At 42.0% G+C, this 27651-nt stretch overlaps 2 protein-coding genes across 3 annotated transcripts; one reads left to right on the plus strand and one right to left on the minus strand.

Moving 5' to 3' along the window:
• Nucleotides 1–23: 23 nt before the first annotated feature.
• wdr3 (WD repeat domain 3) lies at nt 24–19919 on the plus strand. 2 transcript variants are annotated; one of them, XM_022244984.2, is made up of 24 exons: nt 25–227; nt 2218–2389; nt 3417–3626; nt 4455–4573; nt 5259–5337; nt 7149–7247; nt 8010–8102; nt 8530–8631; nt 8788–8885; nt 9961–10065; nt 10249–10485; nt 11145–11238; nt 11559–11660; nt 12798–13025; nt 13431–13487; nt 13648–13860; nt 14245–14298; nt 14954–15085; nt 15538–15699; nt 16155–16205; nt 16801–16844; nt 17481–17609; nt 18500–18593; nt 19263–19919. In XM_022244984.2, exons 2-24 carry the CDS (start codon nt 2219–2221, stop codon nt 19413–19415), a joined length of 2826 nt encoding a protein of 941 aa, XP_022100676.2. In that variant the 5' UTR covers nt 25–227; nt 2218; the 3' UTR covers nt 19416–19919. The 2 variants fall into 2 exon arrangements, with proteins under 2 accessions (XP_087002466.1, XP_022100676.2); XM_087146340.1 differs by lacking the exons at nt 17481–17609; nt 18500–18593; nt 19263–19919 and adding an exon at nt 16944–17335 and having other exon boundaries at nt 24–227.
• Nucleotides 19439–26623, minus strand: LOC110984638 (organic solute transporter subunit alpha-like). Its single transcript, XM_022245006.2, has 7 exons — nt 26061–26623; nt 24121–24281; nt 23649–23722; nt 23276–23437; nt 22561–22672; nt 21757–22015; nt 19439–21053 (listed from the first exon to the last, which is right to left on the minus strand). Exons 1-7 carry the CDS (start codon nt 26176–26178, stop codon nt 20737–20739), a joined length of 1203 nt encoding a protein of 400 aa, XP_022100698.2. The 5' UTR covers nt 26179–26623; the 3' UTR covers nt 19439–20736.
• Between the last annotated feature and the right edge of the window lie 1028 nt (nt 26624–27651).

Genomic DNA, 27651 nt, shown 5'->3' on the forward strand with positions numbered 1-27651 from the left:
GGTACCAGTTTCTGTGTACGTGATCGTGTGATCGTTCTGCCTTGTAAAGAGAACACAGTGGATACGCAAGGTAGCGTACTGTACATGTAGTTTTTGTGAACAAGGAATGTCGTTACACTACGTAAATGCAACATGTAAATCCTTCATGACACGTGCTGGAAATATTGAAGACTTTGAGGAGAAACTTAGTAAGCCCGGCCCAACGTCTGAACGTGTACAAAACCATTGTAAGTCAGCATGGTCAGTGGTTAATTATTGTTTGGTTAGAAAATGTGGCTTTGTTTTTCGATTTCTATGTGATTTTATTAGAAATAGGTAGTCTAGGCTGAAAACCTTTTTTAAAATTTACTTTTTATTTTTTGAGAGGAAACCTAGGGCTAAGCCGAGTCATTATTATTAAATAGGCCTAAATCAGATTGTTCATGTTGTTATGACAAGTATGATCATGTCTTCACTAACCTGTAACCATCAGCATCAGGACTACCGACTGACTAACGTTAGTCTAGGGCCGGCATGCTGATTCCAACATGCACGACCAATATGTCCAAGAAGAACTAACAGAGGTCGCCGAAGGGGAGACCAAAATCAGCAGCAGAATGCAGTGATACATGTACATGTATCAGTTTTATGTGTACAACATGTATTCGGTCACCGAACCACAACGCAAATAACGTTACGTAAGAAAGGTAAACCCCTAGACATGCTAGACCTAAGTAAAACTGGTACAGGCCTCTGAAATGCAAGTTTGGGGCAATCCATGAAAACCAAGGGCCAGCGGGATTTTCAGATTGACTTCATGCAGATAAATTTGTTTGAAAGAGTGATGTCTGGACCATTTAGATCCGATTTTTGTCTCATCTTTCTTCTGGTTTTGTTGCTTGCCGTTGTCAGTTGTTTTGAAAGCTCAAGATTAAAATTGTAGAATTACAGTTTTTAAAGACTTTTTATTCACCAACGTCGAGAGTGTAATAAAAGATAACATGACACTAATTTGTGTCTAAATCTTAAAAGAATGTTTTTTGCAATTTTTATCGTAAAGTTTGTTGATGCTTGCAAGATATACAGTATGGGCATGTAGGCCTACATGTGTTGCCTAACTGTGGGTTGTATTAAGTTCTGCAACATTTAAACTGCTCTGTCATCTTATTTCTCCATGGTAAAAAACGCAAACTCAGAGACAAAAAAGTACAGTGACAAAAAAAATATTGAGAAATATCCTGCAGAAGAAAAGCATTCAAAAAGAAAGATGTGCAACGAAAAGACCTGTTCCTAAACTCACAATCACACTCTGCACTTACATGTAGGTTGGTCTTTACATGTATAAACCTGTAGAGGTCAACCTACACGTATAACCTTGTTGGTCTGTAATTTGTTGTTACATGTACATGTAAGTGCAATAATTATCCAGTAGGCTACTGTGGCATTCAGTATCATTAGAAATATTACAACCTAATATCATTGTTTTGACCATAACCCCCCAAATTTTGCTGGCCCTAACCTTCCCCATTCACACAAAGTTAAACACCTATATGGGACTATGTGCACAGAGGCTGTTGGACTTTGTTTTCTGAGGTATGCCAAACCCAATGCTAAACCCAGCTGTCTGGGCCTACCAGACCATCCCCACAGAATTAAACACTTTACTGCTGTTTAATTCTGTGTGGTTGGGGAAGGTTGGGGTTAAGTTAGTGTTGGACCGTAGCCTCGTGAAATTGGGAACTGGTAAAAGTTACTGATCTGTACAGGTGACTAAGTGCACGAAGGTCCCAATAAGCCATTTGCAAAATAAAATCTGGTGCACTGAGTTATCTGAGTGCACATAAACATAACGATTTGAATTCCCCAGACTAAACACTGTTGCTATACCTCATGATTTGGGGCAAGCTTTTGCATTTATAACAACCACCATCTCTGGAAGGGACTGGTTCCTTTGTACCCTTCTTATCCATTGAGAACAGTGTATTGTTGCAAGACGTCTCTTGTGTAACTAAGCAAAAACTTGCCCTGAATCACAAGGTATAGCAACAGTGGTTTTAGTAAGGAGAATTCAAGTTGTGTTCACGTGAATTTAAAGAACTCAGTGTACCAGATTTGAGTCAAAGTTAATTGCAAAAGGCTTATTTTTTCTTCCCAATTTCTTCAAAGCATTTAAATGCGGATGGACCATTTAGGAGAAATGGAATTTTTATCATAGCTTGCCATATTTTGCTGTTGCAGAATGGGGCTGACCAAGCAGTACCTCCGCTATGCCTCCAGTGCCATGTTTGGCATCGTGGGCACCCACAAGGCTAACGTGTTGTTTGTGGAACTCCGCGGAACCCAGGGGAAGTATGCAGCCGCCGCAGCCTGTGAGCATGTCTTCGTTTGGGATTTACGCAGAGCTGAAAAGGCAAGTTTGGAGTGTGAAGCACATAGCAATACACTTTAAATATTTGACAAGATCAAGTGGCATTATAATGTCATTTATGGGGGGTAAAGGGCACTCAAGATTGTTTTCGCCCATCACCTAACCTTACTTAATAGTAAAATTGAAAAGCCATTTGGTATAACCGAATATGTAATCGATTGTTGAATATTCAAATAGTATTTTTCAAATTTTGATATTCAAATGCAAAATTCCTGAAAAGGAAGAGAAAATTTTTTTGAGAAAAATTGCACTATGGAGGCTTGTTTCAAGCAGATTCAAATGAAAGCATCAGAAATCTTACAATGATTTAAAAAGTAAATTATTTATGAAACAATTTAAAAGGAATAGAAATTTTCAACAGGGTAAGAAGTCTTATTCATCTCTTAAATCTTGATCAATCATGGCTGGAGATGTTCCAAGATGTGAGAAGCTACATTTACATGTATTATATTGATCATAATGTACAATTGTGTGTGTTAATTGCATATATGGTTTGTTCATCAACAACCTGCCAGTCAGTACGACCGAATATTTGGATGTTCGATCGAATCGAAGGTCAAATATTTGAATAGTGAATTATTCGAATTGACTCAGCCCTACCGTTGGGGGACAAACATTTCTGAAGTGTGCATGGTGTTAGTAAAGGATACTTGTGTAATAGGGACACATGCATGTAGGCCTACGTGGGAAAAAGGCACGTTTTGCAAAATACTAGGGGTGAGTAAATACCCATCTACCCCCACTAATCAGCTAATGCCACAGATTCACTGAGATCTCACAACATTGTCTTTAGGATATTTTTCGGTCATTAGAAGAAGACAGAGTTTGGGCAGTAGGCAAACTCATCTTCGTCAAAAGCGTTTTCTTCATAACAAATGGCCATGGTTTCATTCATTTTCGAAGACATCCAATCTTCCAAGATTTAGATGGTTGAAGACTTCATATACCCTAGACTGGAGGGATATTGCATGCAGTCTTTCATGATGGGACTACGTTTATTTTCTTACAGATGCTTGTCCTCCATGGAGACAAATCAGAAGTTTCAGTGTTGGCTCAGAGTCCTCAGGGCCAGAGCCTGGCTGTTGGCTACGCAGACGGCGCGGTCAAGCTCTTCAGCCTCATCACGGGTGAGGTGACTGTCACATTCAGCGGTCACAAGTCGGCCGTCACAGCACTGAGCTTTGACGAAAGGGGCCTCCGACTGGCTTCAGGCTCCAAAGTGAGAATAAAAAGACCTAATTTTATTAGGCCTGTACCAAATCTATGCAAATACATGTATTTGATTGATTACCAAGCCTTCTAATGTTCATTTCTCAGGTTGAGTAATTGAACATGTACAAATGTCTATGTACGTACAGGTGTAGGTGCAGCACAGTGAAAGCTCAGTTTCTCTGTGACCAAAATTGCCTTCTGAAATCCTAATTCAAACACAGAATGTCATGCTTCTACTGGTCACCAACCCATCCCAAGTTATTGTAATGATTAGAATGTGTTATTTTACGTGTCAGTAAAATTCCTCCTCTGGAGGCTTGGCTGATCAAAAATCTACCACCCACCCCAATACTTGTAGTTGCGTATGATGGAATTTGGGTTCAAACGTTTGAATAATCAATTAAATGATCTAACTCAGCCCTACATTTCTAAGCTGTTAATGCATTTGTGTTCTCCGTCACTGCAAGATCTGTGAACTGGTGAAGTAATTCATTCCCACAGACATTTAAGTACAGAAAATACATGGCAGTGATGTACAGTTACATATGTAGCCTTCACAAAGCTTGCACTGAATGACTCCAAACAGTTAGAATTTTTCCAAGTTCGTTACCACAATATTACATTTTCAATCATGCTTTTTTAAACTAAAATCTGCAGGTACTGCAGGTGTCAAATTCATGAACTGAATGCAGTTGAATTTTTTTCCAAAGGGGTAAAGTTTATTTCAGACTTCAGGCTAAGGTTTGATCCTTGTTGGGCGGAGCTGTAGTTTGTCCAAGTTATTTTTTATTGTTTTGCTTTTGTTTTGTTCATTTTTTTCTCTCTTGCTATGTAGGACACGGATGTGATAGTTTGGGATGTGGTTAACGAGAGTGGTCTCTACAGGCTAAAAGGTCACAAGGGTGTGGTCACTCAGTGCCGGTTCATGAGAGAACACAACATCCTGATTACAAGGTATGACTTCCCAACCAACCATTTTGTCAGTTCATCGGTCACTCGTAAAATCAGTCAATCAAACGGTTTATTGTTGGCTTAAGGCCAGTGAGCCCCATAACTCCCTTCACATTCGCAAGAAACCCTCCTGAATCATTGACAATCTTCAGCCTTGCAGGAAACCAACAGAACCGTCCTTATACTTGGGCATTTTAGGGGCATGTATGTCAAGGTGAAAGATACACCCATACTGCTCAAAAATCTTCCTCCTGTTGTTTTGTTTTAATGGCACTTTCAGCAACTCAGGCTATTTACTCCAATAATTGTATGTTTATTCATACACTTTATTAATCAGCATCACATTACGGAGTTAGGAAGAAGGTCCAGTTTTAGAGGCAGGAGGAAACCGGAGTACCCGGAGAAAACCTGCGAGAGCGAGTATGGACTGGAAACCAAATGCACTTAAAGCCTGGGCCAAGCTGGGACTCGAGCCCGGGCCTCAATGGTGCAAAGCGAGGAAAGAACCGCTACACTAACCCGCTCCCCCCAAAAATCTTCCTGAACCCCACTGAAGATTTTGAAGGATCCAGGCAGATTAGGGTAACAAGCCTTTCACAAAAACATTTCTGGACTCTCACTCCTAGATGCCTCAAGTTTGGGTTGAAAACCACATGATACCAATGCGTTTCTGAATTTTTCCCTTCAGTTCCAAAGACACTTTTGTCAAATTCTGGGACATTGACACGCAGCACTGCTTCAAGACTCTGGTTGGTCACAGGACTGAGGTAAGTTCATTGTGGGTTAATGCCCTTGTCTGAAATGAGAAGTCTGACTACATACACAAGCACTACTTAATACTTAAGGTCACTGACTCAGATCCAGTTTAATTGCTTCGAGAAGTCAACCTCCATATTGTATTGACAATAAGGATTGAATTGTCAATGCTAAATGGGTAGAACATTAGTAAATTAAGTTGCACAGACCCACATACTAAGTAAGTAGCTGGCTGATCAGCGTAGCATCCAACTGATCAATCAGTTGACGGATCAATCAAGCCCTGTGGCAGCTGAGGTTTAACCACGCCCCTACCAAAGTCTTGACATGCTTGTAAGTATGATGCTTATGACTGGGACATGCAGTGTGGCCTGGATATTTTCAGAAAGAGATCCATCAGTCCATGAACTACCTAAAAATTAACTGTTTGACTTCCCAACTGTTTGGTTTCCCAATCCGCCTTGAGCAGAAGCACCCCTGCATTGGTTGAAAAGAGCTGTGTTGATCGTGAGTTTTCATTCTTCTGGTAGCGACGCAACAGTAACGCATGCATCATTTCGTAGTCTGTGGACCAGTGAAGTGCTGTTCCAACCAAAGGAGCCTCCGTTGCCAGGGAAATTGCACCCTCTCTTTATGCTCTTGGACCAGCTCAGGGCTCATAGGGGTTCAAATTTCACACTAGATTGCTGGACAGCGTCCATTAAATTATGCTGGACCTAATGTTTTCTGGCCAGCGTGTTTCTGCAGAAGAACACTAGAAACACCGCCCCCCCCATTCACAGAACAAAATGGACCTTTTTAGCAACACCCGTGCACGTCTAGTGTTGATGTTATTTGGTCATCATGTGAGAGGGTGTGCTTGGATAGACATCATTCTTAAATTCATCTAACGTAATACAAAAGTGACTGGTAACTGCATAGCTGTTGTTTATGATCTTGTGCTGTTTCAGTCTTGTAAAAACTGGTTTCTGTCCAGTGCACTTTTGAGACACTGGACTGGTAGTCCAGTGAAAATCAGACCAAGCTAATTAACAAATAACAGCTGATGATAGGGCTGAGCTGAATAACTGAATATTCGATCGATTGTCAAATATATGAATATTATTTTTCAAATTTGAACATTCGGATGCAAAATTTGTGAAAAACAAGGGAAATGTTCTTTTGTTTAAAATAAGACAAATTGTACTATGGAGGGTTGTTTCAAGCAATTTCAAATGAAAAGCGTCAGAAATCTTACATCGATTTAAAAAGTAAATTATTCATTAAACAATTGAAAAGGAATAGAAATTTTCAACAGGGCAAGAAGTCTTGTTCATCTGTTAAATCTTGCTAAATCGTGGCTGGAGATACTCCTAGATGTAAGAAGCTATGGAACAATTGTGCGCATCAGTGTTGCATTTGAGTCCATCACAAGTCCTTTCACAAGTCCAGTCACAAATCCCTTGACAGGGGCAGTCCTACATGTACAAGTAAGTAACAGGGTGAACAATGACAAAAGACTGCTTTTGTCACAGTTCATTTGAACAGCTTGTGAATTGGCTTAAGACTGAATGACTTCCGATGGATTTGTAACAGACTTACAGGGACATGCAGGGACTTGAATACAATGCTGGTGTGCGTTATTGCAACTGATTTTACATGTGGTTTGTTCATCAACAATCTGCTGATATTCGATCAAAAAGTGAATTATTTGAATTGACTCAGCCCTAGCTGATGACCACTCCACCACAATGCTGTACCCTTATTATACACTTGTAGCACATGGTACATATACCTTCCACCAGCCCACTCATTCACCCACATTGTGTTTCATTGTTGACAGGTCTGGGACTTTGTTCTCCTTGGCGCCGACCAGAGGCTGGTGACGGGGGCTGCAGACAGTGAGCTTAGAGTCTGGGATATAACATTTCAAGATGAGGAGGTAACCATTGTAACCATTAGGGTAATGTTGTGTAACCCTCTGTAAGTACATGTACATGCATTTTGCTGTGCTTTACAAAATGGAGATCCACTGGTGGATTTTGTTATCTCGGGAGGGCCTTGCTCTTTGTACAAAAAGTGCCAAAAAAAGTGGTTTTAAAAGATAGAAATCTCATGACCTGACAAATTTTTCAATCAATTTAATTTTTTTGCAGTGTTGCTTTCATAAAAAAAATCATTTACAATTGCAAGCATTGGATTTGGAATTTTGGAGTTAGTTCATTTCCATGAATTTCACCATAGACATGAATACATGTATTAATTCAGAAAAAAGAGTATAAATGCTTTGAATTGTACGATTTCTACATTTCAAAACAATCTGATTCAGTTTCCGAAGGTTGTAGTTACATACACTGTTTATATTTTACTCAAACATCAGAATGCTACGAATTACATTTCAGAGGAAATAGTGTTTTAAAACCATGTGAACTTTACATTCAATGCAATGGTAAATTAAAAAAATGTTCCAGTACAGCAGACACTACATCCAAACCTCAAATACTGAAAGTTCTCAGGTTGTCTATTAATACAGTTTAGGATTATTTAAGGGTGATGATTTCTTACAGATATATTCAGTTGAGAGGTACATGTAGGCTGAAGTGGCTCAGCTCGGACGAAGCGACTTCTGTTAAGATGCGTTGAATATACTAACATTTTGTAATGTCACTTAATCCGTTGACCCGTCGTGGATTTCATTTTGTAGGAGACCACTGACGGTTCCGAACAGCCAGCTAAGAAGCAGAAGTTGTCCTCTATCATCGGTGAAGACGAAGAAGAGGAAGACGAAGAAGAAACAGTAATTTTGCCCATTCATTTAACAATCATTGATTACTGCGATGTAGGATGCCATGCTTTTAACATCCTCGGGAAGGTTGTTTTTTCCATTACAGTCTTACTCATGAAATATGGAAACTTGCATTAGTATGAAAACCAAAGAGGCACCCAAAGACCTTTTCAGATTGCAAATATTTGATTGGGCATAAGATTAATTGAAATACAAGGGGGGTGGTTTCAAGGGGGACAAAAGTTGAATTGCATTGGCCCCTAAATCCTCCAACTTCCCAATGGACTTGAAGATATACACACGTGTACATAAAACATAAAAATCCATACATAGAATCAAGCCTAAAATGTGGGATTAACAATACAAAGAGTCATGTTCGATGAAATGTAGTAAGACATGCATTAAATGTGGTTTTCTCTTCCTGTTTGTCTTTTGATAGAGCATTCTCAGCTGCAAGGGTGTGGGATCCATCATGCGGAAAGGTCGTCAACGAGTCGTGTCACTGTCAACTGACGGTACAGGCAGAGTGCTGTGTTGTCATGTAAGCTGACCAACGATTGCCTGTCAGCTGTCAGACCTCGAACCAAACAGCAGAAATAAATTTTGACGCCATCATTTATTGTATTTCTTAAAAGTCAGTTAAATGATCTTCCAGTAGTGAGGTGTTTTTAAGACGTTCCTTTGCATTTTCCCGCAGGGTGCTGATTGCTGGTTGGAAGTCTTCCTCGTTTTGTCCGCCGAAGAAAAGAACAAACTTCTTAGCAAGCGCCAGAGAAAAGCCAGAAAGAAAAGCAGGTTGGTTGGGCATCTGAACAGCTGGACAGGCTTGAAGTAGAACATCGCTGGAGTGCTGAAACTAAGACACAACTCCATTTGACTGTGTGCCAAGAGGTTTTTCATCCAGCATTTTGCTACCACCCTGAGTGGTCAAGCAATAAAAGTGTAACCACCACTTTGACCAAGTGTTTGTGACTGTAGCGAGCCAGGCTTGGGGAAAGTCTGTTCAATTTCCTGATATCACATTCACCACTGTGCTTTTCTATTTAATAGAGCCATGCCTCATGAACAGTTTGACACCAGTTATGTTCAATTTCCTGAAATCACATTCACCACTGTGCTTTTCTATTTAATAGAGCCATGCCTCATGAACATTTTGATACCAGTTATGTTCAATTTCCTGAAATCACATTCACCACTGTGCTTTTCTATTTAATAGAGCCATGCCTCATGAACAGTTTGACACCAGTTATGTTCAATTTCCTGAAATCACATTCACCACTGTGCTTTTCTATTTAATAGAGCCATGCCTCATGAACATTTTGATACCAGTTATGTTCAACTTCCTGAAATCACATTCACCACTGCTTTTCTATTTAATAGAGCCATGCCTCATGAACATTTTGACACCAGTTATGTTCAATTTCCTGAAATCACATTCACCACTGTGCTTTTCTATTTAATAGAGCCATGCCTCATGAACATTTTGACACCAGTTATGTTCAATTTCCTGAAATCACATTCACCACTGTGCTTTTCTATTTAATAGAGCCATGCCTCATGAACATTTTGACACCAGTTATGTATTGGATGTTCCACTCTTGCCCAATGTAAATCCAATGCAGTATTCTGCAAAATCTCATGGTTTTTATTGAACATACATATGAAAGAAAATGGATCGAATCATGGATGGTAGTGTGAAATGCCAATGCTTGTAATTTCAAAATGCGTGTTCAATTTGGTTGAAACTTTGCAAGTGTATAAAACTTGCCATGTATTAATAAGAAATAAGATCTGATAGGAAGCAGCCAAACCCTCCCCATGTGGCTCTTATGAAGGTTGGTGGTGAAATGGAATTCATGATAATTTGCAGGGAGACTGCAGCAGATGGAGAAAGCCAAAAGGAAATTCCAGAGAGGCTAGAGCTGAAAGATGAAATCCAACATCGCTGTGTTCTAAAGGCTTCTAGCAAAATACGGTGAGAGTGAGAAATATTTCTACTGCGGTCTTTAGCCCCCTTATGCCTTATCTGAAAAAATGTCCACGATATACAGAAGATTCCTCAACTTGGTGGAATGACCGGCATGCAACTCACCATTTTTCACCAAGATGCCACTTTAAATGGTATTGTGACCTTTGACTTTGTTTCCACCAACCCTAGGTCTTTCGCGACCATCCTGGAAAACAGCGCCGCGTCCCTCAAACTGGTGCTGCAGCTGCACAGTAATTCTCTTGAGACCTATATCTTCCCGTCAATGGAGGGCCAGCAGTGGGAGGCGGAGAAACAAGGCATGGTCACCTTCCCGGGCCACCGGTCAGATGTCAGGACCGTGGCCTTCAGCTCGGACAACACTACGGTGCTGACCGGCGCTGGAGAATCCGTCAAAGTCTGGAACAGGTAGACAAAGCCTTCTGGCCTTCCTACATGTACGATTAAACTATACAAACCCTATGAAAATTACCTTCATAGATAATATTGCAAATGCTGGTGCAAATCCGCTGCTCATATACCACCATAGAGTAACTTGTGTAACTTAGTTCTGTACAGTAAGTAGATTCATAATCGCCTAGAGATAGGAAAGACCACATTCAATCTTGCAACATGTATGTATGTTCATAAACTGCCAACAGGCATTGCCCCACACACAGTCTTACAAGCCTGCATAGTGTTGTATACTGATATCTTCATTCTCCCTTAGATTACTGTACTAAATCCAGATGTGGGTTTTCTTGGTTCACTAAGGCCGTGCTCTATTGATAGCAGTTGGAGCATAGATGGTTTGTTGTGGAATCCTCTTTCTTTTCATCTGGCTCAACACAATACTGGGTTGAATCTGCAGGACCCAGTGAGATGTAGAGATAAAACTAGACAAGTTTAGAATTTCAAGATACATATGTACAATACTTGATTTACTGTTCAGGTTGTTGCATTCTCTGTGCACACCTTGGTATTGTCATTAACTTTAAAATGTGCTTGTGTCTTGTTTGCTATGAGTTGTGAGTTGGAAACATTTATAGCTTTTCACAAGTTATGGCTGGTTTTGTCTTGTTCTTTAGAGCAACACAACAGTGCATCCGGTCCATGAAGTCAGGTTATGCTCTCTGCTCCGCTTTTGTGATCAGCGAAAGGCACTCTCTGATTGGAACAAAGGTTTGTAGCTGTCAACCTTGGAGGGGATTACTATACACAAGAACAGCTATTGGCTTATCCAGCAACCAGGTAGCACTGTGGTCCTGCTCAGTTGGTACCAGTACACTTACATGTACGTTAAATGCCTTTTTGATCACGAGGCTGCTGCGATTTCCGGAACGTGTGCGTGCCTCTAGTTTCAAAGCATGTTTGAGTGTTTAGCCAACCCGTGGTAATGGCGTCTTCCGAAATTAGTCGGTAGAATCATGCGATCATATTATCCAGTGTCGTGAAGAAGCACTTTTTTTCTGTTTGCCTTTTGTGTCCCTGTGAAAGTGTAGACTGGCCACCTAGAGTTGTTTGACATTGCAGCAGGTGCATTACTGGAGAGAGTTGAGGCCCATGAGGGCGCTATCTGGTCCATAGCTACATCTCCAGATAAGGTGAGCTTTGCCACTGTTTGCGTTGAAGGCCAAACCTTTTTTAGGCATTGAACCGAATTGTAGTACGGTTTCCAGAATGTGTCCACCAATTTCTTGTATCTTGTTGACCACTAGCTGCCGGGCGACCCGCTTTCAGGTACATAGGCTTTATAGGCAGAGCCGGGGAGCCCAGAACTGGGACAAAAGAGTTGGGCCTAAAAAAAGACTGTGCTCAGCACAAAAGACTGAGCTGCAGGGCATTACCAACATTTTTTCACTCTCAATAGTGGAGATAATCCAGCCTTGTTTTGAAACAGTATACCATGGTTTGAGGCATTTAGAGCGAGCAGATTACCACCGGGGACAAAAGTTCTCCACCACCTCAGCAATGAGCCACACAGCACCGCTGCACGCTAATCTGGCCCCTGTTAAAAAGAGGTCAGCAGTGCACTGTGCGGGTTCGGGAACAAAAGAATCTTACATAACACCGCACAATCTGGGCTCTCTTTCCAAGGCTGCAGGCCTGGCTAAAATATTCAGGAGTCAATGAATTTTACCTGTCAGCTTTAGAGTAGTGCCCAAAGAATTCTTCATTTTGGTATAAATGGCCATTAAATGGAGTGATGAAGTTTTGAAGAATTTTGAAAATGGAAAATCTTGAAAATGACCTGGCATCTTGTCTTGCTCAAGAAAAATCCCCCCAGCAGCAAGTGGTTAATCCACCTAAACGTTAACCTCTACAGTAACCTAATACACAGAGTTTTACCCAGAAATGTACGCCCTCAGAAATGCCGCACAACTTGCAAACCTTTCAAAGTAATGCTCTGTTGAGTTGGCTGTGCTAAGCCATTAAAAACTCTTCACAGTCTTGTGTGAGGCAAAGTTTAGGGCAGACTATTGGCTGGTGCCTTGCAGTATTACACATGTGCTCTGTTTTCTGCAAAGAAAAGTTTGACGACACAGTTCAAACCTGGCGTTTCAGAAAGTTTGTCATTGTTGATGTAGAGTCATAATCCGACATTAGGGAATGCCGGCAAGATCTTGTAAATGGATGAATTGGTATTGGCAATTTTGTATTGCATTTAGATCACTATCCTTTTCTGTTCATAATGAAAAGTGACTTTGCTTTGGAACTTTAAACCTTTTTTCTTGACACAGCGAGGATTTGTGACAGGCAGTGCAGACAAGACTCTCAAATTCTGGGATTTTGAACTGGTCAAGGATCCAGACTCCCAGCAGGCCAGTAAGCGACTGACCGTGGTCCACCGACGCACCTTACAGATGTCAGATGACGTCCTGTGCGTCAAGTATTCCCCAGATCAGAGGCTGATAGCTGCAGCCTTGCTAGACTCCACCGTCAAGGTCTTCTTTGCTGATACGCTGAAGGTAACAAAATGTACTCATGTGTTTTCAGATCATTAATATTTTCCTCAAAAAAGTTTTTTTGTGGTAATGTTCCAAAATGCATTAAAACACTGTAGGGATTATTTCCCAAGCTGAGCTGTATTCAGTTGCTTGTCAGCAGCAATCTTTTATTTCGATAGGGTGTCAGTTTTCAGGCAAAATCATGAGTTTAGACTTAGTCATTTAAAATGTTTGGGCTTATTTCAGGCATTGTCTAGTTATGTTTAGGACTCTCTAGCCTTATTTTTGTGCTTTGGACAAGAACCAAAGTGCCATTCCGGTGTGTTTTACGTCCATTGTGTCAGTTTTGGATTCACTTCTCTGTATAAAAAATGTAACCATTTCTTTGTGAGTTGTACTTGATTTTACTTGCGATGTTCCTTGCAGTTTTTCTTGTCATTGTATGGACACAAGCTCCCCGTGTTAACAATGGACATATCATCAGTAAGTCAACAGTTTTGTATACTTTTATGTATTGTTTACTGATGGATTTGTGATGTTCGTGTTCCTTAATATGATCTAAAGACCAAAATCTGATAAGATATGCTTTCAGACAGCAATAGTCTTATGTATTTGGTAACTTTTTATCAACTTCTGTGCACAGGACAGCACTTTGATAGTAACTGGCTCGGCTGATCGCAACGTCAAAATCTGGGGGCTGGACTTCGGAGATTGCCACAAGTCCATGTTTGCCCACGACGACAGCATCATGAGCCTGCAGTTTGTGCCCCACACCCACCTGTTCTTCAGCGCTGGCAAGGACAAGAAGATCAAGCAGTGGGATGCTGATCACTTCGAGCATATCACCACGTTAGAAGTGAGTCACATATCAGTTGGTGGCAGAAGTGGGATAACCAATCCCATGTAACATATAATATTACTTGAGCAAGCAGATGGATTGTATTTAAGCTGCATTACAACATTGGAAGTGCTGAGGTGTCAGTTAGTGGCAAAATGACATTAATCTCAAGTTTCTCACGCCCACAAAACGTGGAACGTGTTTTGCACTTTACCTTTCATTAACAATCAAATCCTATGTAAATCAATCTTGACTGGGATCTACCTTCCCCCAATTCTGCAAAATCTTTGAAAGTCTCTTGGAGAGTATGGGGGTTAGGGTTAGCCAATAAATCAAGTATTTATACTTCAGTCTGCCGTCTATTAAACCTGGAGTAAAGACTCAATTTTTTCCATGTTTCAGGGCCATCATGCCGAAGTGTGGTGTCTAGCAGTCAGCCCTAATGGAAACTATCTGGTAAGATTATGTGAAATCATTAAATATAAACTTGGGCTGTGAAGCTGCCTGACCCTTGTTCAGAGTGGGAATTCCAACTTTCTTAAAGTGATGGGAGTAAAAAAAAAAGGATTGGTGTCCAAATTTGCTGTTCACGATTTCCCCCATTGGTGCAGATGCCATTATCTTGCAGCAGCGTAGGCCGGACAGAAATTGAATGAAAAACACATTTCATACTTATGGTTTTGGAAGCTTTTAAAAAGAAATTACAGATCTGTGGGTTCTGACTCTACAAAAAGGTTCTCTGTTCCAGTGAAACATCCACATGGCCAAAACTCACTTTACTTTGCATCCACTGGTAGTTGAGCGTCCACTCACTGGAAAAAATTAGATAGGCTGGTGGGAATCATATCGTCTTGGTGCCAAGCACTCATGCACAAACTGTACATTTCAACAGAAATTGGTCATATATGCTCAGTTTGGCTTATGCCAAATGCAGACAACTTGTGCGTGCATGCAGTGACCTCCCAATAACAGAAATTGTTGCTGTGTAAACAAGCATGCCACCTCTTGTTTTTCGCTGTGAGCCGATATCACTGGTCCAGTTTGGCAGTATGAGTCGCTGGCATGCAGTCATCTAACTTGTCGATGGTTGTCGTGACCTTTTGATTGGTAGGTGTCTGGGTCACACGACAAGTCCCTGCGTCTGTGGGAGAGGACCCAGGAGCCCTTGGTCCTGGAGGAGGAGCGGGAGATGGAGAGAGAACAAGCTGCAGAGGAGGCCATGGCCCACGAAGAGCGGCCTGCGGTAAGGCGACAACTCCAAAGAGTGCCTGGAAGCCCTGTCTGTCAACAAAACACTAGAAACTCTTTCACTGTGTAGGTGCTGTGCTCATGCGCAGGTAGTACGGTAACCGCATGCTATTGCCTTTTTCAGGCTGAGATAGGTGACTGAATTTATTCTTCAAATGTCGCCATTTTTCACTCGTAAGCCGTGGCTTATAAAAAATTACGGTAGTAATTGCGGTTTTTTTTTAATAAAGTTTGTTCCTCAGTTGCGATATTTTTCGATATATTTTTCAATATTGATGTTTTTGAAGTTTCGATATTTTCAATATTTCTCCAAAATCCGATATTTTCAATATGTCGATATTACCAAGTAACTAACATCGGCGATATCGATGTCAAACCCATATCGATAATATCGATGTATTGACAGTGCTTAGTCACTAATAGATATTTGTCTTTGGTTACATGCAGTTCCCAGGTCAAAGTGCAAACAGTGAGCTTGCATCAGCGGGTAAACAGACTGCCGAGACCGTCAAGGCAGCCGAACGTATCATGGAGGCCCTGGAACTGTACAAGGAGGAAACAGCCAAGGAGAAGGAGCACGAGGAGATACAGAAGGCCAGTAAGAAGGAGGTCAGTGACAGACAGGGTGAGGAGAGAAAGGGTGGGGAAGCTGTGGGGTAAGTGCTCAAGAGATTCATGGATGAGAAACTGCCAACAGGAGCCAGAAGAATAAAGAAAGTCCAAGTTGGTAGGGTGAAAGGGTAAGGGATGTCTTTGAAGTAGAAAAGGCAATGGGTATTCAAACAAGGAGAAACTCACAGAGAGGCTCAGAGTGCAAGGAGGTGTATAAAGAAACAGGTTATTCGATTTCATAACCAAATACAGTAACGGATAAGAAACTATCAGCAAAACAGACGTGGTGAAAACAGACAAAAACCGGAGGGCATGTTTTCTACTGACTAAGGACCATTTTGCTGAGATAAAGAATTTTTCAAATGAACACAAACTCAAGAATTCTCTGAGATTACATAAATTCAGTGTTTCGTTTCATATTCAACACTGATGGCATTGTTCCTTCTTCACAGATTCCCCCCTTCACAAAGCACCCCATTCTGCAAGCATACGGCAACACCTCGGTGAGTTCCAAAAGCGATTACGATATTCCAGAGGTCATAGGTTCAAATCCTGCTTGAGTCAGTTTTCTTTGTTCATCTTTGTAATCATTTGTAAGCACCTGGTCAGTTTCCCTATGTAGTTTGTTTCATGATTTGTGTTCAAAAAAGCCATATTGCCCCCGAGTGATCCCAGTTCACCATTTCCCAGGTTGCATCGTGTATTTAGGGCATGACCCCTGGTTATATGGTGGTTCAGGTTTCATGGATTCTAACTAGCACCCCCCAACAAAGATATTGACAAATGGGAAGAGCCACCAATGTAGGGCTGGATAGCTCAGTTGGTAGAGCACCGGTACAGTGTTTCAAAGGTCGCAGGTTCAAATCCCGCTCCTGTCAATTTCGCTGTTCATCTTTACAATCAAATTTACCTTGAAGGAATTAATGTGTTGCCTTCATGACAGAGAAACAATTGCGACCAACCTTATTGATGGTGAAAAACTCAGTAGAAAATTCACCTGTTCATACTGAAGTGAAGCAGTTTACGTGTTATGAGTTTCAACAAAAAAACATTGATTTCAACAAGGGTGTTCATTAATAACGGGGTTTTTATCTACAGCCCACAAGATACGTGCTTGAAGTTATCAAGAAAGTCAAGTCCAGGTATGTAAGCAGTATGGGGCGGCCCCAAGGAAGACTGTCAGAATTGTTGTTGGAGGACGTTCAGTTAATTGTAGCTGTGTTCTGTCTATATTTCTACAGAGGACGCTGTTCAAACATTGAGTCAACTGGTTCTGAGAATCACAGAAGCTCAACAAAGCATTCGCCTACAGGTTGCTACTGCAACTTTACATTTAATAGACTCTGTACTGTGCAGGTCACTTTCCAATGTCACAGCCGACATCTTGTGTATACATGTACATTATTCTGCGGTTAATTTTCCATTCTTTAGTGTTTGTTATGACGTATTGCTCCAAAGCAAATGTATTTAGGGTTGTGTAAAATTGTCCATTGTCATTCAAATACAAAGTTTGTTTTTACTTTTAAAAGAGAGGCCCCTCCTTGACAATCTTTTGGAACACTCTGCACTGCGTACCTTTCCCATCGTGTTTTGGTGATTTATATGTAATTGTTGTGTGGCAGTTCTGTGCCAGTAAAAATGCAGTATCTAAGATGGGATATAGTAAATCACAAAAAACTGGATAGTTCAAGAGGTGTCAACACAGCTAACGGGGGAAGAGACAGAGACAGGTTTAGAAACCAGACTGACGATCAATCTGTCAGAAACTTTCGTTCCAGTGAACTGGAGGAGTCACTGTTGGTGATACCATTCAGCTATGTGCTGGAGCTTCTGCCTCTGCTTGAGACCTTCATCAGCTCAGGATGGCAGGTGGAGCTAGCCTGCAGGTGTCTGCTCTTTCTTCTGAGGTGAGAGCTTTACTTTAAGAGTCATTCAGACGAAATTCTGGCCAAGTTTTTTTGAAAGATATTATAACGTGCATTCCCCTGCCCTGCCCTCTCTTATGAATGTGGCACTATTTCCTGACAAAACTACTATTTTCGGAAAATGTGGTAAGAAATGTTTGTTAGGGCCAAAACGTCAGGATGCCTGAGGCAATAGCTTTGAAGCATTTCAAGATCTCAATGAGTTGATTTCCACGTTGCATATGTGATTTGACGTGATCCACATTACTTATTCTCAACCTTTTTTTATCATGCTCCTTCGTATCTCTTACATCTCACAACTGGAACATGTCTAAAACTTCTAGTAAATTGTGTAGATTCTCCCATGGCAACAATTTTTGTAGTGATCAGTCCTGTTTGATCTTCAATCCTTTGGGAGGGTTGAGGACTGTTAGGGCTAACTTTCCTACTTTTTAGAAAGGGAAAGTCACCGAAAATTTCAATCCACTTCTACAGCTTCAGCACAAGATTTTTTTGTGGGGAGAGGGCCAAGTTTGTTTGTTTGTTTGTTTTTTTTTGGGGGGGGGATTTGGCATTGTTGTCATGTGACTCTATGACCTTTCTGGGAGAATCGGGCTATAATGAGGGCTTTTGACATACTTTTGGAAGGGAGGTAAATAAAAAGGCATAAAATTAACATTCTCTCATAAACAAAGGATTGAGCTCGGCTTATATTTCGGGACGACATTTTTTCTTGGGGGGGGGGGAATTGTCCTTATTGACCCCCATCCTCCCTTGGTTACTCTATGTAGACACATCATATGTCGCCGGATTAAGTTTGTCTAAGAGGACAGCTCTGTGTGGCATATACAATCACACAGGAGGGTTATTCATTCCGTTTATTGTTCTGGCAGGGTTCACCATGGTCAGATCACATCCAGCCAGTCGCTGCTACCAATCATCGACAGATTACGCACCACCTCACTGCAACAGGTGCACCAGATGAGAGTAAGTCGTGGTCAGAGATAGGGGGAAAGCATTACCCCCCCCCCCGGAGGGCGAGCAGTGGTGATTGCTTTCTGCAGGGGGGAAGCCATTTAAGGGGGAAAAGCACTGAAATGTGGTGGGGTTGCAGAGGCACGGCATAATTTGACTTGAAGGGTTACCATAGAAACATGTAGTGCTAAGTCTGAGTCTTTACCTATGTAGGTGGGCACATGCCGACAGTGGTCGTGGCCGTATTGTTAAAAACCTCATATTAGATATGACCTGAGCTACATGTCGGGTCTCTTTCTGATAGTTTGTATTGTCAAAGTATGTGAAATTAGGGAGAATCTCATAACTCGGAATGGTCACATGGAACGCCTTGTTCTCATTCCAGAACAGGTGACCCTTCCACTGGGAAAACAGCATTTCTGTTGGAACACTATCCCAGAATGCTCTATGCACAAAGCAGACCGAAATTTTGCAATGGAACACTTGTGTTGCAGTTTGAACGTTCCACACGCCCCCCGTTGGCTTGTTTGCTGTCATTCCCTCCTCGTAAGACCCATGGGGTTGGTTTCACCCCAAATTTGGCTGGGTCCTTAAAGTTTCCCATTTGAATAGTGAATAAAGTGTCACCGTCGGATACTGTTTTTTTTTTCTGACGGCAATCTGTGTTCCGCCTGTCGATAGGATCGGATTGGGTTCAACCTGGCCGGTCTGCAGTTTCTCCAGCAGGAACTGGAGTCCCAGAAAGAGGTGCAACTCTTTGGCGATGCCACGGCCAAGATGAAGGACAAGAACAAGAAGAGAAAACGAAAACTCATGATCACCTTGACGAGTTAAGATACCTGAGAATTCCTTCAATATTGAATTCCTACCCAGGGCAATATTTTTTATTAAGGAAGAATTTTTAGGGGGCAGAACTTTCCCTTATAAAAGCACCGTATACTTTATTTTCAAAATACAAACAGAAAACAGACTGTGGGTACATGAACATGTTGCGTCTAAAGTGAACCATTTGCTTACAAAAAATATGAATTGTACAAGCATGCATTAATACAAGGAACCACACATTTGGCAGTGCAGCATTTGTACTTGCATTTGTACTTTGGCCTGTGTTCGATAGAGTCGGTCACAAAGTGTCATGAGAGTGTGGTTAATTAAGTCTAGTAATCAGCCTCAAGTACTGATGCAGTAATACTGTCAGTATTGTATAAAATCAGCATCCTGTAATCAGTGTTTTCGATTTGTGCAGGTATTAAGACAAAGCTAGTGGCCAAGCATTGTTTGTGTGGTATCCTACTTCCGATTAAAAACTACTGCATGTAAGAAAACTATGACATTGAAGTTTGTCTTAACTGAGTTACATGTATATTTATAAATACAATTAAAATCGTAGCCTCAGGTTGTATTTACAAGTATTTGGTCGAGGGTGTTTAGTACCTTCTTGATTCAGAACCCCAAAACATCAGACAACAAAAATAGTACATTTTCATCGAGGCACATTTTTGCGCGCCAGATGTTCTGAGTTTGACTGTTAACGGCTGCGTTCTTGCAAAGCATGTCAGCGTTGCCTACTAGACGCCAGTAAATGGTAAAATGTCCATCTGGACATCAGTGTGGCTCGAGTTAAGTTGCGAACCATTTTGTCCGATTGGGATAACCTCAGCAGATATTTGAAAAGGGTGATGTATGGAAAAGGCTCACTAAATTCGGCCTTTGCGCGGCCGAGACGGAGGCGTGAAGTGGCTCTTATCGGCTAAGTGTCGACTAACATTTTGAGTTAGCATTTACTAGGGCAAGCTATTTCGCTGTGTAAAGTAAGTGATAAAATGATCAATGACAAAAACAATAATATACTTTGATACGTAACACCAATTAAATACAAAACAATGAGGCACGTTTTGCTACAAATATCTTCCAGGAATGTCTCTACGCCGAAGGGTAATCTTCACGTTGCAAAGGCACATACATCTTAAGTACCTCAATACGAACCCGCATCTCTGTCGGAAAATCTTGATACGCGCTACATCCCACATGCATAGCTGAAACACGTTCCATGTGCACTTGAAAGAATCACTTTGCTCACTGCGAACATTTTCGTGATCGCCAAAAATAAAGCATCAAAAAGAATGTTGAATAAAATGTTCCACTATGTGTCTCTTCAAACATCAGTTTGGATTTCCTTGCGAGGCCCATTTGAAAAAGGCGTCTGGTTACCGTTCAACACGACCATTCCCTGGCCTTTCTCGACGTCCAGGAGGTGCGTGGGAAAGGCGGGCTTGTTGCCCTCCGCGTCTAGCATCGGCGAGGTCGCGTCTGGAATACCGGCGTAGCGGTGCCGTGTCTGGGCCCTGCTGAGCGAGGCGTCTTGGTTGGGGCCTAGCAGCAGCGGCCGATGGTAATCGTTGAAGAGCGACTTGCATCGGCCAATGACGAGCAGAAGGAACATCTCGATAACAACCAGCATGTTGTACAACACTGCAGAAAGGGATGGAGTTTGCAAAGCGGCATAAAAATTGGGCATTTTGGATTAAGGAACATTGGTCTACGACACAGAACTGAAATGAGAACATTTCTCTATTTATGAAGTGCGGTTTTCAGTCAAGATGATGACAGTAAATCTAGTTTGATATTGCGTACTGGTTATTCTCGGAGATTATTACAGCTAATATTGCATGTTATGTTATATTGAACACTGGATATTGCCATGAGTTTGTACAATGAATGTCTTTTAAGGGAGATAGCCTGGAGATTCCCCTAGGACAGCCTCTCGCGGTGGAGGATGTCTGGGCTGTTAAGAGCCAGTGATGCAACCAACCTTGGCTCACTCAGTCCTGGCAGTCACATAGAAAATGCATGTCATCGTCGACACGCGCGAGTTCGACCAAAGCTTGTCGAGCAGCTCTAAAACCTTGTGTCGTTTCTGAAACGAGCTTCTGCCCCTACGACTTCATATATTCAATGAAGCGAAGACGTAGACATAGCTTAGACAACAGATTCGGATGTAGTCAAAGTGTTCTTTATCAATTCCGCCCTTGGCTGCGGTAAAATCTATTGCCAGAATTGGCGTCTGTTACAACGGGCCCCAGGCAAGACTTTCAGACACTGCCAAGGAACCCAGGTCAAGGCCAAGTATGGACGCAGACATTCAACGCAGAAGGCATTTAAGCCCCTTACTTACGGCTGGCTCTAATACTCGGCGCCAGGACGCCACTGCAGGGGAACCTCACCACCTGGGAGATGATGGTGATAACCAGCCCCTGGATACTGGGAACGATCATGAAGAACTGGAGCAGGGAGAACCGGAGACGGAATGTTCCATACATGGCGGCTAGGCTGGCATCGGCCGCTACGTTTATGATGGTCAACGCATACATGGCGGTCAGCGTTGATGCCAACATGGTGACTGACAGGTACAGATAGGCAGATGTGGGGTCCACCTACAGAAATAAGGAAAGGATAAGTCTGAATTTGTTTTGGTCCCCAATCCCCCGCCACCAAAATATTAATTACCAAAAAGAAGGGGGAAATGAATAGAAGCGAAACCAGGAGAGGAAGCGGATTAAAATGTTTTTGAGAACTAACTTTTAGACAATGATTACGAAATTGAATCTTACAAGTCGCTGACTGTACATGGATACACGTGCACATTAAGTGTCTTCGTGACAGAATGTGCTGCGTGCAGCCTCCCAGATCGCCATTAAGTATTATGTGGAGGGAAATTTCGGGCTAATTTTCTAGATAGTGCACTATATTCACATTTAATACTTAAGTGCCAGGGATGCGTTTGGCTCTCATGCTGAGAGTCCTCGCCTCTTCTAATCTCCGCCGGCAAGTCTACCACAGAACACAGCTTATTTCGTGACACGAAATACCCTGCTCAAAGAGTCAACTCAACTAAGGCTGTCTTTGGCAAAGATACTCCAGGATCACTAAATAAGGAAACTGTAACATCGCTACGTCTTCAATGGGAAATTTATCTCACCTTTGAGGGATCGTAGAGACCGTCCGCCCACAGTATGGCGGTAATGAAGTACGTCAAGGGATACACCACGGCCATCTGAAGCACCGCCCCCCGCAAACGATGCAAGTTGGTACTGCGTGTCAAAGCAACATCACAAAATGTCTTTTATTGCGGTCGATATGGGTGTACTGGGCGTGTCAACGTTCATGTTTCGTTGTTTGAAATTATTCACAGAGCTTTCACAGAGATAAGACGTGAACTCAACGCGGTTGTGCACTTTTTTATATTTTGGGAACTTGGGGAAATGCTTGATAGACCTCTGACAAGAACACCTCAGAATCACACTCTGCATCTCGAGCAAATCAGCTGTTAAAAAAAACATTACACCATTTAAAAAATTTGTACATGATTATGGCCCTTTCTCTTCCTCATTTGTTTTTTGTTGCGTCTGACTTCCTCTTGTTTGTCTACACTCCTTAAAATATCTTAAAAGGCACTGTTATTGCTGCTCAAGAAGTTGAGTTTTTCGTATACTGCTCATCTTGGGCAAGTCCTCCGAAAACGGTTAAGTATTTAGTTGAATCAACCAACCATAGTCCGGTTGTCTAGAGTAGCATAAAGACTTACCCTACATTTTCAAAACACCGTTTTGTTGTCAGTGGAGAAAACTTGTGTTTTTAGGCAATAATCTAATTGACGGAGAACTAGTCCCGGGGGGGGGTTACTTTCTACTCACCTCGTCAGCCTAATCTTGCGGCAGCAACAAGGACAGCAGCAAGCCAGGGGTGGCTGCGCCAGACTGATCGTGGTTGTGGCCAACTTAGCTACCATCTCATCCGGCCCTCCGAAGTACGTGAATACCAGCATCAGGAAGATGTAGAGCGAGACTGAGAGATAACTGGGCGAAAATAAAGGTGGTAGTTTGGTAACCTTTGCAGTACATTGTGCAAATGTGTACTTTGAAGTTTGTTCACTTTGAATCTCTCGTCCTGCCTGCCTCGCCCTCTGACGTTCTACCGACACGCACCTCCTTGCAAAATATTACGCAATAATTATTCAGGCCTTTGTTGAGACATAAATGTTCAGGTGTGAAGTCAAAATAAACTTACACACTGGATGCCCAAACACCTACGAGGGTCGCTTTAGGTATGTAGATACCAGTCAATGATGTCAGGCTAAAGACCTACATATCAAAAAGAGATACATTTACAATGATCAGGTTTGTTAAGAAATGATGAAGCGATGTACACATTTGGACCGTATAATACTGACCAAAATCAAGCCAAATCAGGCCCGAATCAAAATTGGGCCGAAGGTCCCGATCTTCTATTCGCTCCTTCTGAAAGTTGGTTAATTTGCTTATTTAGGCCGGTCCCAAAGGTCATTCAGTAAAAGTACATCGATACGAAATTGTCTGCTGGGATTGGTCGGTTGTGTCATAGGTCAGAAGGTTTCTGCCTGTGAGTCAATTACGGCCCACCGGCCATCTCGGTAGGTTGGTCTTGTTTTCTACCATCAGCAAGAAAGTTACTAAACCAATTTTGCCGGATTTAGCCATATGGCGTCGCAGTGTGATCTCACCGGCGCCAGCCCCAGGATGAATAGGGTGTAGCCTCGCTGTGTGCCGTACTTCATGGTGCGCACCACACTGCACGCCATCTCCACGTAAAGGACGCCTGTCAGGAAACTCAAGGTGGACACGACGATGAGCATAGCCATAGACCAGGGTTCCGACGTGTGCACTGGTACAGAAGGTTAAATTTGTTCATATTAGAAGTTATTAACAGTGACATTATTAACTGATAAAAAACACGCTGTACCACAAACAGAAACAGTGATTAGAATCAGATGGAATACTTAAAATTATTGCGATCCATTAAATTTAATTGAATAAGACTGATTTAATAAAGACTCTCTGACTTTAAAAACGACATGACCGAAGTTGCATTGAAAGTACAGTCCCAGGGTGACAGACAAACAGTCCCAGGGTACTCGGTTATCGGTCCTTAGAAAATCGGCTTCTACATTTGGCATTTTGGGAAATCCACCTTGACAATTTGCCCTTATGACAGCAAAGAATATGCCTGCCAAACACACAGTCTCATTAGCTCCTTCCTGAAGTTGATTAATAATCTCACCAAAATTAATATTTTCATAAGTAGATATTCAAAGCCAAACAAACAGGTCAAACCAATAAGAAGACTTAAAAATAACATTTCTTTTTGTGGCGAGTCTCGTTATCTACTATCGCTGGACATTGAGCCAGGATACCGTGTTTACATGTAGCAGCTGAGAACGTGAAGTGTGTCGTCTAATTCAAATCAAAACCACCTATATTATGTTTTTTCCGGTTAACTTGATCTACAAATATTAACATAGAATTATGGGATGAAACAAACTTGACAAAAATATTCAAAAGGGGAAATTTTTATGTCTGCAAAGCTCTTTTTTGCGAAAAAAAAGAAACCTGACTTCACAATAACGAGCGTAAAGTCCAAATCGTAAACGTTCCTTTGAAGCATCTATGAATAGTTATTTGGAATATAACTTCTATCAGTGTACATCAAGCATATATCAGGCATACTTTCAGGAGTATGGAACTCAGGGTAAAATTGCGTTGTCAATTTTGTCCAGGCATCTGAACGTTTTTCGGTGCACCCATAATGTAGAACTTCGATCGCATGATTGGACAAAATGTTTATAAATCGCTCTTTGTAATCATGTGCATATAAAAGATGCAAGTTCCCTTTAGAGACTGCGCTGTATCATTCTTTTCAATGGAAAACCTTTCAATTGTACAGGGACCCGACGCTCAGTGATCTTTGGTCATAAATGAAGCAGGGGTGACCGCTGTATTTACCGAAGTTCTTACGACAGGAACCGCACACACACGTAATGCTATGCAATTGCCGTAGAGTACATGTATGTGCAAACACTTTGCATGTGCTCCGTCCTTTAAGCAATCTACTGAATGAACATTAACTGCGCACTTCCCTTTGAGCGACGGTAATTCAAGGGTCATTTAAAGGCGTGCAGTCCTTCTCTGTGAGTTTCGTTCACATGTATATTTATTTTTAACCTCCCATTGTTGTTAGTTTAGCTTTTGTATGGTTCGACGATTCTCTGCCTTAATTAAAGGTAAATATAACAGAACTTCGTTGGGCGAATGTGAGCTATTTCTAACAAACTTTCACGGCAGCGGGGCGCTGTTATAAGAGCAGGATAACGGTTTAATCCGTGCCCGAGCACAAGAACCCTTTTTGAATGCAATTTGGGCCTAAAAGGGCAAGCTCGTGATTTTATAAAGCTATCTTCGGACAGTGAAAACCAGGCCTTAAATTGTAGATGGGGACTAAAGCTGGCACATATATCGTTCGCTAAAGTGCCTACTCGATGAGAGCCATGTTTGTGGTGACAGTGGGGAGCAACATCAGGCCAGGATCCGATACCATTGTGGCTATTGAAAATCTCAGGTTTACTTTGAGGGCATCAGACGTGTATCCTCGTTCATGCATACTTACAGAGGAACATCTCTCTTGCGCCTGGCACTCGGAATGAACAGTTCGAGTCCTCGGGAACAGTCGACGTATTTCCGTCCCAAGTAGTCATGTTCAAGGCGCTCGTCCAGTTCTCTTCCATGCCAGCAGTTGTTTTCCCAGTCCTCGTCTAAAGTGTTCTGAATCTTTCGCCGAAACACAAGCTCGCATCAGAGTCCACGGAGATAGCCAGCGCTGTGGAGTACCACAGTGACTTGCTGAACCCCGACTGCTACCCAACCGAGTTGTGACCGACTTCCAGTGCCCGTACTGAGTGTAACCCGAGCACAATACCTGTACGAAGTCCCCTATGATGATCTGTTCCGGTCGCGTGTAGCTGTCGAGCAGTAGGCCTAACTCCACTAAATTGTAACGACTCACCCAGTCAGCATTATAATAACAAGAGATGTATTCACACGCACAAGTTTCCCCAGGCTCCAGAATTCAGTGAGACGGGTCGTAAACACAGCGGCACCATTTTCTCTGAAGCTCTCGAGGGTTGTTAAGGATCCCAAGTACCAGAGAACGGGAGCGTGAGTCATGTTGGTGCAACCAAAAAAATAAATAAATAAATAAATAAAACTTATCTGTATCAATTACGTACTGATCCCTGAACTGGTGGTTGCGTTTAAGCACTACAGGCAAGATTGGATCTTTATCGAGAGCTCGATCACCATTCATCGCCTGAAACAAACACAGGTTTATTTGCTGGTAAATTGCTCGTGTTTCATATCTTTGTAATTTTTGTATCGTTCCACAAAACACACAAATGACGTCCGAAACACCTCACAGTGGGCAGTGTATGCAAACGTTTCCCGAATATTTGAGCATCAATAAAATGTTCCGCATTTTTTTTTGCTTACTTGAAGGAAGGTCCCTGTTCCGCCTGCCCCCTCACTGAATATATACGCCGTTAATGCCTTTCCCACCTTCACCCAAAGGGGTGGTAGGTTTTGTGCAAATCTCATCTCGCCGTTCAATCAGGCCGACTTGACCTTAATACAATCCTTCATACTCAACTACAGTAATGCAGTTACGTACGGCACTTCAGATGCAAGCAAATCTTACATGGACAGGTTTTAAAATTGCCGTTGTGCTATCAATTTCATAATTTTGTCACACGAGTCCATTATTTTCAGCCTTCGTTTAACACCCCCGGTAGTTTGCAGCACACAGTTGTCCATTTCTACCGTGCACTTTCAGAGAAGCTAATGCGATGACCACTAACGCGTTTCATCCTTTCGTGGTTGCAACTAAGACAACTTTTATTAGAATTATGTCGGCCGTCCTTTTGTCAAAGAATGTCTAGCTTTGGTGGCGAACAATGCAGGTACACTGACTTGGGGCAATGATATCCCTGAAGGCTGAAGAGTTTCGCCACGTCTTTTGTCCGTCTCCCTCACTCGCGAGAGGCGGTAGATGGAGGGCCGGGGCAAGCCTGCCGAACGTAAAGTGTTAGCGATTTCAATTGCTGTTCAAATGGCCAGTTTGCCGTCATGGAAAGTCCTCCATCAGTCCACTACTGACTGATATATACGCTACTAGCTGCCAACCTTGTTTGCAATACAAGTAACGA

This window comes from Acanthaster planci, linkage group LG15 (genome assembly GCF_054643075.1).
Source record: "Acanthaster planci isolate LZ-2023a linkage group LG15, COTS_SCS, whole genome shotgun sequence".
Lineage (NCBI taxonomy): Eukaryota > Metazoa > Echinodermata > Asteroidea > Valvatida > Acanthasteridae > Acanthaster > Acanthaster planci.

Bases quoted from the DNA above. Each gene is read 5' to 3' on its own strand.
- wdr3 (XM_022244984.2), top strand. From the start codon at position 2,219: ATGGGGCTGACCAAGCAGTACCTCCGCTATGCCTCCAGTGCCATGTTT. The intron at 8,103-8,529 runs GTAATTTTGCCC...GTCTTTTGATAG, and splicing joins AGGAAGACGAAGAAGAAACA to AGCATTCTCAGCTGCAAGGG. The intron at 16,845-17,480 runs GTATGTAAGCAG...CTTTCGTTCCAG, and splicing joins ATCAAGAAAGTCAAGTCCAG to TGAACTGGAGGAGTCACTGT.
- LOC110984638 (XM_022245006.2), bottom strand. From the start codon at position 26,178: ATGGAAGAGAACTGGACGAGCGCCTTGAACATGACTACTTGGGACGGA. The intron at 22,673-23,275 runs GTGAGTAGAAAG...TTTGACACGCAG, and splicing joins CGCAAGATTAGGCTGACGAG to TACCAACTTGCATCGTTTGC. The intron at 21,054-21,756 runs GTAAGTAAGGGG...CCCTTTCTGCAG, and splicing joins GCCGAGTATTAGAGCCAGCC to TGTTGTACAACATGCTGGTT.